The sequence below is a fragment of the Chlorocebus sabaeus genome, chromosome 12, assembly GCF_047675955.1.
Source record: "Chlorocebus sabaeus isolate Y175 chromosome 12, mChlSab1.0.hap1, whole genome shotgun sequence".
Taxonomy (NCBI): Eukaryota; Metazoa; Chordata; class Mammalia; order Primates; family Cercopithecidae; genus Chlorocebus; species Chlorocebus sabaeus.
In genome coordinates this window covers 78,907,599-78,922,054 of record NC_132915.1, presented here as the reverse complement: position 1 = coordinate 78,922,054, position 14,456 = coordinate 78,907,599, and the positions used below count along the sequence as shown (strand labels likewise).

The 14,456-nt window shown below is 40.0% G+C and overlaps 1 protein-coding gene across 2 annotated transcripts in view; it reads left to right on the top strand.

Annotated features, from left to right (window-relative positions):
- CTNNAL1 (catenin alpha like 1) overlaps positions 1-14,456 on the top strand; it is a 71,862-nt gene that overhangs the window by 4,874 nt on the left and 52,532 nt on the right. Inside the window, exons 1-2 of one of the 2 annotated variants that reach the window (XM_073021824.1) lie at positions 8,553-8,641; positions 10,271-10,460. Coding sequence is in view for 1 of the 2 variants with exons in the window: in XM_007968479.2 (XP_007966670.1) it covers positions 10,271-10,460 (190 nt within the window). In the remaining variant the exon portion in view is untranslated. Of the gene's footprint in view, positions 1-8,552; positions 8,642-10,270; positions 10,461-14,456 lie in introns of those variants that run through there. The other variant, XM_007968479.2, reaches the window with a different exon arrangement.

Here is a 14,456-nt window from a genome sequence, read left to right as displayed (position 1 = left end):
CTGTGTTTGAGCCTAGGTTGACATATTATAAACATATCAGTTATCCCTATTGATCAATTTAATGCAATTTCCATGAAAATTTCAGCAAGATTTTTCAGTAGAACTTGATAAAAGTAATTCTGAAGTTTATATGAAAGCACAAAGGGCCAAGATTAGGGAGAAGAGAAACAAGGTGGATGGACTTGCTTTGCCATCCAGGCACCCTGCATCAAGCCCGGCTAATTTTTTTGTTTGTTTGTTTGTATTTTTGTAGAGATGGGGTTTCACCATGTTGGCCAGGCTGGTCTTGAACTCCTGACCTCAGGAGATCCACCAGCCTTGCCCTCCCAAAGTGCTGGGATTACAGGCGTGAGCCACCACGCCCAGCTGATGGGTACAATTACTATTTCCATTTTCACAGGTGAGAACACAGAGTCGCAGAAAGGTTATATAACTTGCCACGTGGTCACATGGCAGAGCCAGAATTCAAACCCAGGCAGAATGATGTCCATGCCCTTAACTGCTGGGATATGCTTTGGTGTTTTGCACTTCTTGACACCCTTTGTTAAAACAGCTAAAAGATATTCAACTTCATTAGAAATCAATGAACTACAAGCTAAAAAAATCCAGTGAAATTAAGTGTTGGTGAGGGATGTGGACATGGTAGGAATATCCTTGTTACAACCATATTGAAAATGATTTGGTGTAATCTATTATAATTGAAGGTGGGCATTACCTGTGGCCCAGCAATTCAACTCCTAAGTCAATACCCCTAGAGAAACCCCTGCACACCTATTAGAAAAATGGATTGGGGCCAGGAGTGGTGGCTCACGCTTGTAATCCCAGCACTTTGGGAGGCTGAGGTGGGTGGATCACCTGAGGTCAGGAGTTCGAGACCAGCCTGGCCAACATGGTGAAACCCTGTCTCTACTAAAAAGACAAAAATTAGCCGCGTGTGGTGGTGCATGCCTGTAATCCCAACTACTTGGGAGGCTGGGGCAGGAGAATCGCTTGAACCTGGGAGTCTGAGGTTGCAGCGAACTGAGATCATGCCACTGCACTCCAGCCTGAGCAACAGAGTGAGACTCTATCTCAAAAAAAAAAAAAAAAAAAAGAAAAGAAAAGAAAAATGGTTGGAATGTGGGTAGCATTTTTACTTCTGATGGCCCCAAACTGGACTTCCCAAATGTCTTTTAACAGTAGTATGTGTACATAAATTGTGCTATGTTCATATAATGATATACTCTGTCACTGAAATGAATAAACCACAACTATAATTATCAATGGGGATGAATCTCAAAAACATAATGTTGAATCAAAAAAATGAAGATTCAAAACCAGATAAAACTAAACCAAATATCATTTAGGGTATACTGTATGTGCAGTAGTTATAATAAGGGAGTGATGAACACAAAATTGGGACAATGGTTTCTTTGGGGACAAGGGAGTGATAGGCACAAGGACTAGCCACAGAGTACACGGGCTGTCAGAGATACTGACATTGTTCTCTTAAGCTTGGTGGTGGCTGCATGGGTCTTTCTTTCATTTCTGTAAACTGCACACATATACATTATATATACTCATATGTTGTATATTTTATAATTCAGACAGTTTCTTGAAAAGCCCTGGGCTAAGAACCAAGCATATTTTATGCAGAGCAACTCCCCACCTCCTTTAATACTCACTCTATTCTTCCTGTCAGAACTCCCACTCCCAGTCTTATAATGCTTTTATCCAAGGAAGGGAAGAAGGATATTTGCCACAGAGCTCCACCCTGATGTGGAATGTTATTCTAATTTTTCCTGTCTATGATAGATTTCCTTTATTCACTATTTGTACAGACCCCTTATATTTCTAAGGTAGCCTACCTCATTTTCCCATTACTCTCTGCATTGTCCTGGAAGCTTTTCAGGATTCTTGTTGCAGTAAGTTGTGGATGAAGAGAGTAGATAAGGTGCCCTCTCTGCTCTTTGCTGATTTGTGTAGGTGAATATATGCATGTTTTTGTTTGTTTGTTTGTTTGTTTTTTGTGATGGAGCCTCACTCTGTCACCCAGGCTGGAGTGCAATGGTGGGATCTCGGCTCACTGCAACCTCTGCCTCCTGGGTTCAAGCAATTCTCCTGCCTCTGCCTCCCAAGTAGTTGGGATTACAGGCACCCAGGCACCCTGCATCAAGCCCGGTTAATTTTTTTGTTTGTTTGTATTTTTGTAGAGATGGGGTTTCACCATGTTGACCAGGCTGGTCTTGAACTCCTGACCTCAGGAGATCCACCAGCCTTGGCCTCCCAAACTGCTGGGATTACAGGTGTGAGCCACCACGCCCAGCTGATGGGTACAATTATTATTTCCATTTTCACAGGTGAGAACACAGAGTCACAGAAAGGTTATATAACTTGCCACATGGTCACATGGCAGAGCCAGAATTCAAACCCAGGCAGAATGATGTCCATGCCCTTAACTGCTGGGATATGCTTTGGTGTTCTGCACTTCTTGATACCTTTTGTGAGAAGCTATCATGTAAACCCTAATTCTTATTCTTTTATTCCACAGCAGAGTTCTTCAGTACACCAGTTCTTCTTTCTTCCCCAAGGGATGCCTTTTCTGCCCTCTTTTCTGGTTCATTTAGGCATTCTCTAGACGCTGATGTCAGGGCAACTCCAAGTTATGACTCTTAATTTAGTATGCCTCCTATTTTGCAGAACTATAGCTAAGATAGTATTTAGCATACTAAAATTTACAAAGCACTCTTGCTAGTTGTCTTTCCCTTGATCCTGGAAGGTAAGAGAGACAGTGTAGTGATTAAGAGTGTAGGTAGTTCCCCTGGCTTTGTGACCTTGGGCAAATACTTAACCTCTTCAAATTTCAGATTTTTTATCTGTAAAATTAGGGTAAAATTAGGGTAAAAAATAGTATGTATCTATTAGATGCTGGAGAAGCAAGCATTAAAATAATTGATACATGTAAAACACATAGGCTAGTGCCTGGTACTGTTGTGCTTAATAAATGTTAACTAGTCTTATTTTTTATATAATAAGGAAATTAAGGTTTAATCTCAATTTTGTAAAACTGTATATTTAAGTATCTGTATATATAAAACAAGACTGGAAAGAATTATGCCAGAATTCTCAGAGGATAGTAGAATTATGTGTAATTGTTATTTCTTGAGGCTCTCCTGTATTTTCCATTTCTTTTTATAAACAATCAACATGTATAACTTATGAACCTACTTTTAAAATATTTGAAACTAATTTTAGAACACAAGGAGACCTTAAATAAGGTATGTTACATATTGACTTAGTTCCTCTAAATAAAATTTTAAAGGCATGCTATATTTGGATTAAACATTTCCCAGACTGCTTTCCAGTAAAAGGAAGGCAGCCACACCTAATAATGCACTGGGGAGGGTGCTTCTTTTGGAACTGAACAATAGTTGATATTTTAGCCTAATTGCAGGATCTTTTCTTTGTAACTGAAATTTTAAAACTTTATGTAAATGAAATATTTAATACACAGAACCACCTTAATCTGTTTGAGTTGCCATAAAAAATACAATAGACTGGGTGCCTTAAACAACAGAAATTTATGCCTGACAGTTATGTAGGCTGGATAGTCTAGGATCAGGGTTCAGGCAGGTTCAGTATCTGGTGAGGGCCCACATTTTGGTTCATGGACAGTTGTTTTCTCACTGTTCTTTCGGGATGGAAATGAGTGAGAGAGCTTTCCGAGGCCTTTTCCGAGAGAGCTTTTAAAAGGCATTAATCCCATTCATGAGAGCTCCTCCCCCATTACCTAATCGTCTCCCAAAGGCCCCACCTCCTAATACCATCACATTGGAGGTTAGGATTTTAACATGAGGATTTGCGGAGGGGGAGGGGAATGGGACACAAACATTCAATCTATAGCAAGAACTTTAACTCCTTTCCACTGCAGAGTCTCTTCCAAGATGGTAGCTTGGAATAGTCAATGCTGGGCAAGTTCTCTTTTTTTTTTCATGTGATTGTAACATTTCCCTAGAGTCTGTCAGGTGTGGAAAAGGATTAAGCTGGTGCCAACAGGATTTGTATTTGTTCTCTGCTTCCCAGCAACATGGCCGACAGTCATTCTCCAAATTAAAATTATTGTGACTCTTTCACATGATTATGCAGTGGGCTTTTAGGTAACATTTCAATTAAAAAAAAAAAATAGGAAAGATTGAAAACCTCCAGTAAAAGAAAGAATATTAGGTGGGATTTGGTGTCAGTTTAAACCTGGGTTCAAATTCTAAACTAGGCTACTTATTAGTTGTATGAGCCAAGTATGCAATTTCACTCAGCCTCAGTTTTTTAATCTTTAATAATACCTGAAGATTAAGTAAGAGAGCTAATTATAGTATGTTTGAATGCTTACAATAAACTCTGTTTATGGTACTATGTTAAACACAATACTTCCATTATTTTATTAACTCTTCTTATTTATTTTTTTCAAGACAGAGTCTCACTCTGTCACCCAGGCTGGAGTGCAATGGCATGATCTCAGCTTACTGCAACCTCTGCCTCCCAGGTTCAAGCAATTCTCCTGCCTCAGCCTCCTGAGTAGCTGGGATTATAGGTGCATACCACCATGCCCAGCTAATTTTTGTATTTTTAGTAGAGATGGCATTTCACCATGTTGGCCAAGCTGGTCTCAAACTCCTGACCTCATGATCCGCCTGCCTCGGCCTCCTAAAGTGCTGGGATTGCAGGTGTGAGCCACTGCACTCAGCCAACTCTTCTTGTTAACATTATAAGGCAGAGAAGGCAAGATGGCTAAGTGGCTAAGAGGCTAGTCTCTGCAGTCAGAATATCTGGATTTAAATCCTAACTCTCCCACACTTCTTGATGTCCAACCTCCTCATTCGTAAAACAGGGATGATTATTACCCCCATTTTCCAATTTGGGGAAATGAGGATGATTAATATTAACCTATTCCACTGAGTTGTTATATGACATTATAGGGTAGTGTTTAGAAGTATGGTCTCTAGAATTGAAATGTCTGACTCTGAATCCTAACTCTACCACTTATTAGATATGTGACCTTAAATAAGCACCTTTTGGCATCAGTTTCCTTAGGCTCATCATGTGAGCCTTCCCACTGGGACAGTCAAGTGTCTTCGTGACATGGGAATTGTCTTTCCCTAGGGTGAACAGAGAGAAAGAAAGATGGAAACCACAGTGACTTTATGAGTTGCCCTCAAAAGTAGCATATTGTCACTTCCATTTTATTCTACTAGTTAGAAATAAGTAGCTAAGTTCAGCCTGTACTCAAGGAGAGGGGAATGAGACTTCACCTATTTAAGGGAGGAATAGTAAATAATTTTTGGACATATTTTAGAACTCCCTACACTCTAACCTCTGCCCACAAATTGTTTACCTTATTCCCACCTGCAAGTAACCTCTCCCCATCCTTATCCTCTCCAAAGTCACAACATCAGCTGGAAATCCATGATGTTGGCATCTATTATAAATATGATCCAGGAGAGACTTCTTGTATGTAGTAGTTCCTTGAGTGTAACATCTTTTAGCTTTAGGGTGACCTCTATAGACTCTACTGTTCAAAAAACGAGAAAATACAAAGTGTACAATAACTGCTATATACTCCTGTTAAAAAACGGAAAAAAAATATGAGACACTGGTTTATGGTATTCTGAACTCCTTGTGGGCAAATGTTGCCAGTTCCTTGATTAAGACTCAAGTCCTGGGAATAGTTCATGGCTCTTTGTTCTGCCCTCTGAGTCATTCTATGTTTGCAGCAGCATAGATTTCTCAGACTATTGCCTGCCTTTGGAAGTTTGGAGCAGGGGCTAGTATGAAAGCTTCTTTTCATACAAAGATGTATTCCCTTTTAGTCCAAGCTGATAGTGTTTCTGCCAATACAATTATCTTAAAAATTTTGTCTGTCTCCTGTGAGTCATATTGAATTCATTCTTCTAGACAAAAGCCACACCCACAAGTCTCTTGATATATGCTCTTCTTTAACTTGGGCTTCTGCTGGGACTGCTGAGGAATAATACCTTTAGGCTTCTTTGGGGATCTGTTGTTTAACTGAATGGTTGTCTGAAGCAACACCTTGGACCTTTCTGAGATCTTCAGAATTTTTTTTTTTTGAGACTGAGTCTCGCTCTGTCACCCAGGCTGGAGTGCAGTGGTGTGATCTCGGCTCACTGCAAGCTCCGCTTCCCAGGTTCATGCCATTCTCCTGCCTCAGCCTCCTGAGTAGCTGGGACTACAGGCGCTCGCCACCACGCCCAGCTGATTTTTTTTGTATTTTAGTAGAGACGGGGTTTCACCGTGTTAGCCAGGATGGTCTCGATCTCCTGACCTTGTGATCTACCCATCTCGGCCTCCCCAAAGTGCTAGGATTATAGACGTGAGCCACCATGCCCGGCCGAGATCTTAAGATTTTATAGTCTTAACCTTAGCTTCATCTTAAGGTGCTTTCTTGACACAGCCCTAGATTTTATTTTTGCCTGGAAGCCATTCTTAATTTTAGTATGGTGTGCCATCTGGAGAAGATTTTATTTTATTTTATTTTTTTGAGATGGAGTTTTGCTCTTGTTGCCCAGGCTGGAGTGCAATGGCATGATCTTGGCTCACCGCAACCTCCGCCTCCCAGGTTCAAGGGATTCTCCTGCCTCAGCCTCCTGAGTAGCTGGGATTACAGGCATGTGCCACCAAGCCTGGCTGTTTTTTTGTTTTTGTTTTTGTTTTTCTTTTTTTTTGTGAATTTTTAGTAGAGATGGGGTTTCTCCATGTTGGTCAGGCTGGTCTCTAACTCCTGACCTCAGGTGATCTGCCCACCTCGGCCTCCCAAAGTGCTGGGATTATAGGCGTGAGCCACCATGCACAGCATGGAGGAGGAATTTTTAAAACCAGCAAGTTCTGGCTTGTTTGTATTTATCAGTGTTTCCTTTAATTTTTCTCTTCTCTTACATTTTACTGTAAGCAGCAAAAAGAAACCAGGTAGCACCTTCAAAATCTGCTTTGACATCTCCTTAGTTAGATCTTCCAGTTCATTAGGTATATTTTCTCCTTTTCATGTTAATGAAGGTGACTTTCTGTCACCATATAACAAGGAACCCCTTTTCTCCAGTTTCCAGAAAGATTTTTCTCACTTTTCCTTAAGCTTTCACCCATAGCTTCTGCTATGGCCTGATTGTTGGCATTCCCCCAAAGTTTATATGTTGGAACTTAACCCTCATAATGATGATTAAGAGTTGGGGCCTTTGGGAGGTGATTATGTCACTAGGGAGCCTTCATGAATGGGATCAGTGTTCTTACAAAAGAGACTTCAGGGAGCCTTGTGAGGACATAGAAGACACCACTTGTGAGGAATGGGTCCTCCTCAGGAGACACCAAATCTGTTGGTGCCTTGATCCTGGACTTCCCAGCCTCCAGAACTGTAAGCAATATATTTCTGTTATTTATAAATTACTCAGTATAAGGTATTTTGTTATAGCAGCCCTAAGATAGCTTCCTCAAAGGTCATCATGCTTCTGCAAAGTTTCTTTGATGTTTCTAGTTTTTATTCACTCAAAGTTCATTTAACTTTCACTGCCCAATTTTAGAGCCACTCTCACATTTTAAGTTTTGTTACAGCCTCACCCCAGATCCAGGCACCAAAATCTATATTAGTTATCTATTGATGCAGAATGAATTAACTGAAATTTAGTGCGTTAAAACAACAAACATTATCTTATGGTTTCTGCGGGTTAATTCCAGAGTGGCTTACCTGGTGGTTCTGGAGTGAGGTCTCTCATAAAATCAAAATAAAGGTGATTGACTGAGCCTGCAGTAATCCAAAGGCTTGACTGGGGCTGGAGAATCTGCTCTCAAGTTCATTCATTCAGCTGTTGGCATGAGGCCTCAGTTCTTCACTATCTTTTGGCCAGAGCCTTCAGTTACCTTGTGGGGCTCTCCATAGGGTTTGCCTGAGTGCCTTCCACTCTGTGGCAGTTGGCTTGCTCCCACTGTGATTGATCCTGCAGAGAGTGAGTGAGTGAGTGAATAAGATGAAAGCCACCATGTGTTCTATGACCTACTCTTAGAAGCACTCCATTATTTTCACTTTATTCCATTATTAGAAGTGAGTCACCAAGTCCAGTCCACATTCATGTGGAGAGAAATGAGGCTCTGCCTCTTGAGGGGAGAATTTGTGGACATGTTTTAAAACCACTACAGAGATTATAACACTTTCCTGCTTAGAAAACCTTCAGTGGCTTCAAACCACTGCAGAGATTATATCACTTTCCTGTTTTTAAAAAACCCTTCAATGACTTCAAATTACTACAGAGATTATAGTATTTTCTAGTTTAAAGACTCTTAAGTATCTTCCTGTAATACATAGAATAAAGTACAATTTTTTTTTTTTTTTTTGAGATGGAGTCTCACACTGTCACCCAGGCTGGAGTGCAATGGTGCAATCTTGGCTCACTGCAACCTCCACCTCCTGGATTCAAGCGATACTCCTGCCTCAGCCTCCCAAGTAGCTGGGATTGTAGGCATGTGCCACCACACCTAATTTTTTTATTTTTTATTTTTTTTTATTTTTAGTAGAGATGGGGTTTCACTATGTTGGCCAGGCTGGTCTCAAACTCCTGACCTCGTGATCCGCTCACCTCGGCCTCCCAAAGTGCTGGGATTACAGGTATGAGTCACCGCACCTGGCCAATATAAATTCTTTATTCCAATTCCAGAACCCTTTATTCCAGGCTGGTCCCTGCCCATCCCATCTCGTGGATATTGGTTTTAACTTGCCCCCGACCCACTATCCTTTAGCCACTTCCGACTTCACCTGGTTCCTTGAACAGGAGAGGCTCGTTCCTAAGGGCTTTTTTTTTTTTTTTCCCCCTCCACTGTTTCTTTTCCTAGAATGCTCTTTATCCTTTGATGTTTGCCAGTCTAACCGCTTCGCTGTCATTTAGATCTCAGCTTAAATATCACTTCCTCTTAGAAGGAAGACCAATCAATTTCAGGTAGCTATACAGATACTTTTATCACACTATCCTAACATTTTGCACATAACAATTATATTAAAGTTTATTTTTTGTTTACCTATTTATGTGATTATTGGGTCTCCCCCTTCACTAGAATGTAAGCCCCATGGGAACATGGGCTTTTCTTTCTTGTTGATTGTTATTTCAGATTTGCCTAGAATTTTATTTGGGATATGATAGTGTGCAACAAATATATTTCGTGTAACTGAATTATTGCTATTCTACCATAATGTAAACCTAATGGGGGCGGGATTGTCTTAGTCTTGTTCATTGATGCATCCTTAGGAACTGGCCTATAGTAGATATTCAAAATTTGATGAAAAACAATATTGTAGTTGAGGAAATTTAGAGATTAAATTTCCCTAGACCACTTAGCAAGTAGTCACCGAGCCAAGACTCAAACCTAGGTCTATTAATTCTGAATTATTAATACCTAAACATACATATAAAGTGCTTGACACATAGTAGTTGTGCAAAGAGTAAAAGTGATTATCTTCCCCTTCTTGTAATTCTCTTGCTCTTCTTTTAATACTATTACATGTACATTGAGCAGTAGTTGTTTTTCATACATTTCTTTAGTAAATATTCTTAGATGTCAGCATAGTTCATGTACTAGTTTCCTAAGATATTTTGAAGAATTATGTTTGTTTCAGTGAGCTGAAGTTGTCACCTTTTGTATTTTATTTCAAGGCCTGGGATCAAGTGTTAAGACTCTTGGTATTTTATTTATTTTGAGTTGGATGCAACAAAACTTAGCAAAATATAAAATATAGATTACAATGCTCATTCTAAAGTATCTAGTTAATTTGGTAAACATGTATGGCACAAGTACTATTTTGTACAACCTGGGCACCATGGTAGGCAACGGAGTGGAATGGAGAGGAAGAAGAGCTGTCTCTACTCTCATAGCATCTGAAGTCGTAGTAGAGGAAACGAGACCTGAAGTACTTTGACTTTCTGAATGTAATGATCTATCCACTCCTACTTTTCTCCTTAAGATTTGTTGAAAGATCTGGAAGGCCTCTGGAACTGTATGCCGCAGATAAACTGCATGCCCCAGATAACTGCCCTCAGGTGAACTTGGAGTTGTAATTAATGGAAACATTGTCCTAAGGAATGATGCAGGATACTTTGCTGGTTGTCTCTGTTGAAACATCTCTAACTATTGATTTAGTCTGTTGAGCTATCCTGTATGCCAGGCTTAATTTTCTTTGACTTTGTGATACAGCTTAAAAAAAAGAGGTATTGAGATAAAAGTTGCTTTTATCTTTTATTTTTAGATCACCACACTTATTAATCATAAAGATAATACCAAAAAGTCTGATAAAACTCTGCAAGCAATTCAGCGTGTAGGACAAGCTGTCAACTTGGCAGTTGGAAGATTTGTTAAAGTAGGAGAAGCTATAGCTAATGAAAACTGGGATTTGAAAGAAGAAATAAATATTGCCTGTATTGAAGCTAAACAAGCAGGTAGGTGGATATTGATTTTGAAGACTATTCAAACCACTTTTATTGCTTTGGTTATGATGAAAAATTATTGTTTTATTTTGAATGAAGATATATAGCTCTCTGATTATGGCTGCCTCAAACATTAAAAGTCTGGATTAGCTTCCATAAATATTGCACGTCGCTTGGATCAAGTCCTAAATCTGAAACATAGGACTCCTTTACTGGTCAGAGTTAGTGATTGGCCATCCTCACCATCAGCCATTGAGATGTGAGAGAGATAAAGAAGTGGGAGCGATGGCCTCTATTCTCTAAGAACGTATTAGTCTACTTTCCACGACATAGGAAATGGAAATAAGCATTAGTATCCATTAGTATTCTACAGTAAACAAATCATAGTGACTTCAGACTTCATGATGGTTCACGGTTCTCTATAGATGGTAGCACAGAAGCCTTTGAGAACCTAGGGTGTTCTGAGAACTGCAGCTTTGTTGAAGTGTCATTTATCCATTAATTTTTTCAATAAATATTTACTGAATGCTGGTGATATACCAGCGTTCTTTTAGGCCATAGGGAGATAGGCATGGACAAATCAGTCCAAAATCTGCCATTGTGGGCCTTGCATTCTGCTGAGGGAGACAGATCATAAATGAATAAATATGTAATGTCAGGTGGTGATAGTTACCATGCTTAAAAAAAAAAAAAAGCAAGATAAGAGTTAGGAGACCAATGAAGGTGCTGTTTTACAAAGGGCAGGGTTTTTTAACTTTGGTGCTACTGACATATTGGGCTGGATACTTCTCTGTTGTAGGGGGTTGACCTGTACATTGTAGGATGTTTATCAGCATCACTAACTTCTACCTACTAGATGCCAGAAGGTCCCTTCTACTATGTGACAACCAGCAATAGCTCTAGAAATTGCCCCCAGTTGAGAAAAGTGGCCCCCAGTTGAGAACTCCTGGGATAGGAGATTAGGAAGACCCACTAAGGAAGGAACATTAGAGCAGAGACTGCAATGAAGTGAAGGCCTGAGCTATGTGGATACTTGGGGGGGAAGGGCATTCCTGGCAAGAAGAAAGTGAGAACAGGCAAAGACTGGAATTTTGGACTAAGTTCTAAGTGGAATGAGGGATTAGTGGGAGATTTTGTGCTGGGCAGTGACATGATCTCATTTGTATTTTAAAAGGGTAACTGGTGGCTCCTGTATAGAAAATACATTTTAGGGGGTGTGAGGATAGATTCAGAGAAACCAGTTAGGAGGTTGTCACAGCGGTCCAGGTGATAGATGATGGTGACTTAGACTAGACGATAGCATTTGAGGTGGTGAAAGGTGACTGTGTTTCGATATATTGCCAAAGTGGAGTTGATAGGATGGGCTGATGGTTTGGATGTGGGATGTGATAGAAGAGCCAGGGATAACTCCAAGATTTGGGATATGAACAGCTGGGCAAATGGTGGTGCCATCTACTGAGATGGGGAACTCTGAGGGAGGAGCAGGTCATCAGCGAGAGGAGAGTGATTGCGATAAAACCAAGTAAATGTGGAGGGGTGGACAAGATCATACACGGTCCTGTATGTTATGTGGATGATTTCAACTATTATTCTATACTAGGAGTCATTGAGAAATTTTGAACCAGATGAAAGGCGTATTGCTTTGTGTTATTTTGTTTTGTTTTGTTTTTTTCAAAACAAGAACATTTCACAGATGTTTTGTGTTAGATAGAAGTCTTTCTGATAGTATGGAGGAAATGAACGAATGAGGACAGACCGAGAGAAGGTTGAGACTGAAGGCAGGGAGACTAATAGGGAAGCTTTTGTGGTAAAACCAGCTAGGCCAAGTCAGTGTAATAGGACTGTAAAGAGCAGGAAGAGTACACAAAATACTCATTAAGGTGGTTGAATAGGTAAAAGTAGGTTGTTGACTAAAGGAAAGGGAAGACCCTGGGTTGAGTCTTGGATTTCTAGCCATTCACTGGGATAGAGAATAAGTTTTATGTGGGAAGCAGGGGGAGATATCTTTATTCTATTCATCATTCATATTTTTCCTACTTTAGAAAAGGATATGAAAGCACTTACAATAAAAGACTTGTTCAATAAACTTATTAAAATAGAATGTGAAAATAAATAAACCAGAAACTTTGGCAAACATTATTATTTTAATTAAGCGTGAAATTTATCTTTGTACTTCCTGGAAGTCAAGACAAAAATGTTGGAAACAAAGGATTATATAATCTCATTGTTTGTTGAAAGGAAACAAACCAGCTTGTAAGAGGAGAGACTTTTTTTCCTGACACTAAATTATTGTGTGGGTGCTTATGAAACAGACATTACATAACGGACAATTCAACAGAAAATGTGGAGATGTTCTTCATATTACTGTTTCTTTTTGAAGAAAGCTTTGTGGTTTAAAAAAAAAAGAAATAAAACAATTACTGTTTCTTCTAACAATCACTGATTAAAGCAGGAGTACAGTATTTTTTAAATGAAAGGACAAGCTGAGTCCTGTGCTCCTTGTTGGCTTTGTAGCACGTCATTGTGCTCAGTGTAAGGTGAGAAAGGAGGACGTGGTACACTGACATGAGTACCATACGCCCAGGCAGCTCCATAAATGGAGTATTTTGAAAGGTATCAGGTGTCATGGGCTCCACATGTCATCTTCCTCCTAGTGTCACTCAGGTAAGAGTATGAGAATGATACCTTCTGGAGTTGTAAAATATAGAAGGCTTTTTTTCTCTTAACACATACAAACTTAAGACTTCATTAAATCACTCCTGTAATGTTCCTAGCCCACTCAACCCCTACGAATGATTTTCTGTTTTCGGCGACAGCATTCATTTGAGGGAACTAATATAAAGCAGTAGATAAAGAACTGGAGCTGGCTGGGTGCCGTAGCTCACACCTGTAATTCCAACACTTGGAGGCTAAGGTGGACAGATCGCTTGAGCTGTGTTTGATACCAATCTGGGCAACATAGTGAGACCCTGTCTCTACAAAACATAAGAAAAATAAAATAGCCAGGTGTGGTGGTGCATGCCTCCAGTCCCAGCTACTTGGGAGGCTGAGTTGGGAGGCTTGTTTAAGCCCAGGAAGGTTGAGGTTGCAGTGAGCAGTGATGGTGTCACTGCACTCCAGCCTGGGAGATGACAGAATGAGACCCTGTCTCAAAAAAAAAAAAAAAGAACTAAAGTTTTAGAGTCGGACTGCCTAGACTTTAATCCTAGTGCTTCTACTTGCACGCAGGGGATATTGGGCAATCTATTAAACATTTCTAAACCTCAGTGTTCTCATCTATAAAATGGGACTGTTAGGGTTTATAGAGGTGTTTTGATGTAATGCTTGTATCATTTCACACATAGTAAGTGCTCAATAAATATTAGTTGTCATTATAATAATCAATTTTTATTCTTACTTCCCTGTGTTGAACTCTTACATTATATTGTTGCTTTTTACTTGGCTACCAGGCAAGGTTTATATTTATGTTTTCTATGGAAGTTCAACAAATATTTGTGTTTGATTGACTTTGGGTTTTCCTATTAAGATGCAACACTAGTAATTACATATAATAAATTAAAAATGATACCCGTGAAGCTGTAAGACAGCTTTGTGACTTTTTTAGGGAACTGATTTCTGAACAGTTTATACTTTGAACAACTTTATAATGTTAAGGAAGCATTTGACCATGCTGGTGGAGCTGACCAAATGTTACTATCCCTCGTACTTATGAGTTAAATGCCTGGGGTCGGGCCAGGTGCGGTGGCTCATGCCTGTAATCCCAGCACTTTGGGAGGCCGAGGTGGGTGGATCACCTGAGGTCAGGAGTTTAAGACCAGCCTGACCAACATGGAGAAACCCTGTCTCTACTAAAAATACAAAATTAGCCGGGGTGGTGACGCATGCCTGTAATCCCAGCTACTAGGGAGGCTGAGGCAGGAGAATCACTTGAACCTCGGAGGCGGAGGTTGTGGTGAGCTGAGATCGCGCCATTGCACTCCAGCCTGGGCGACAAGAGTGAAACTCTGT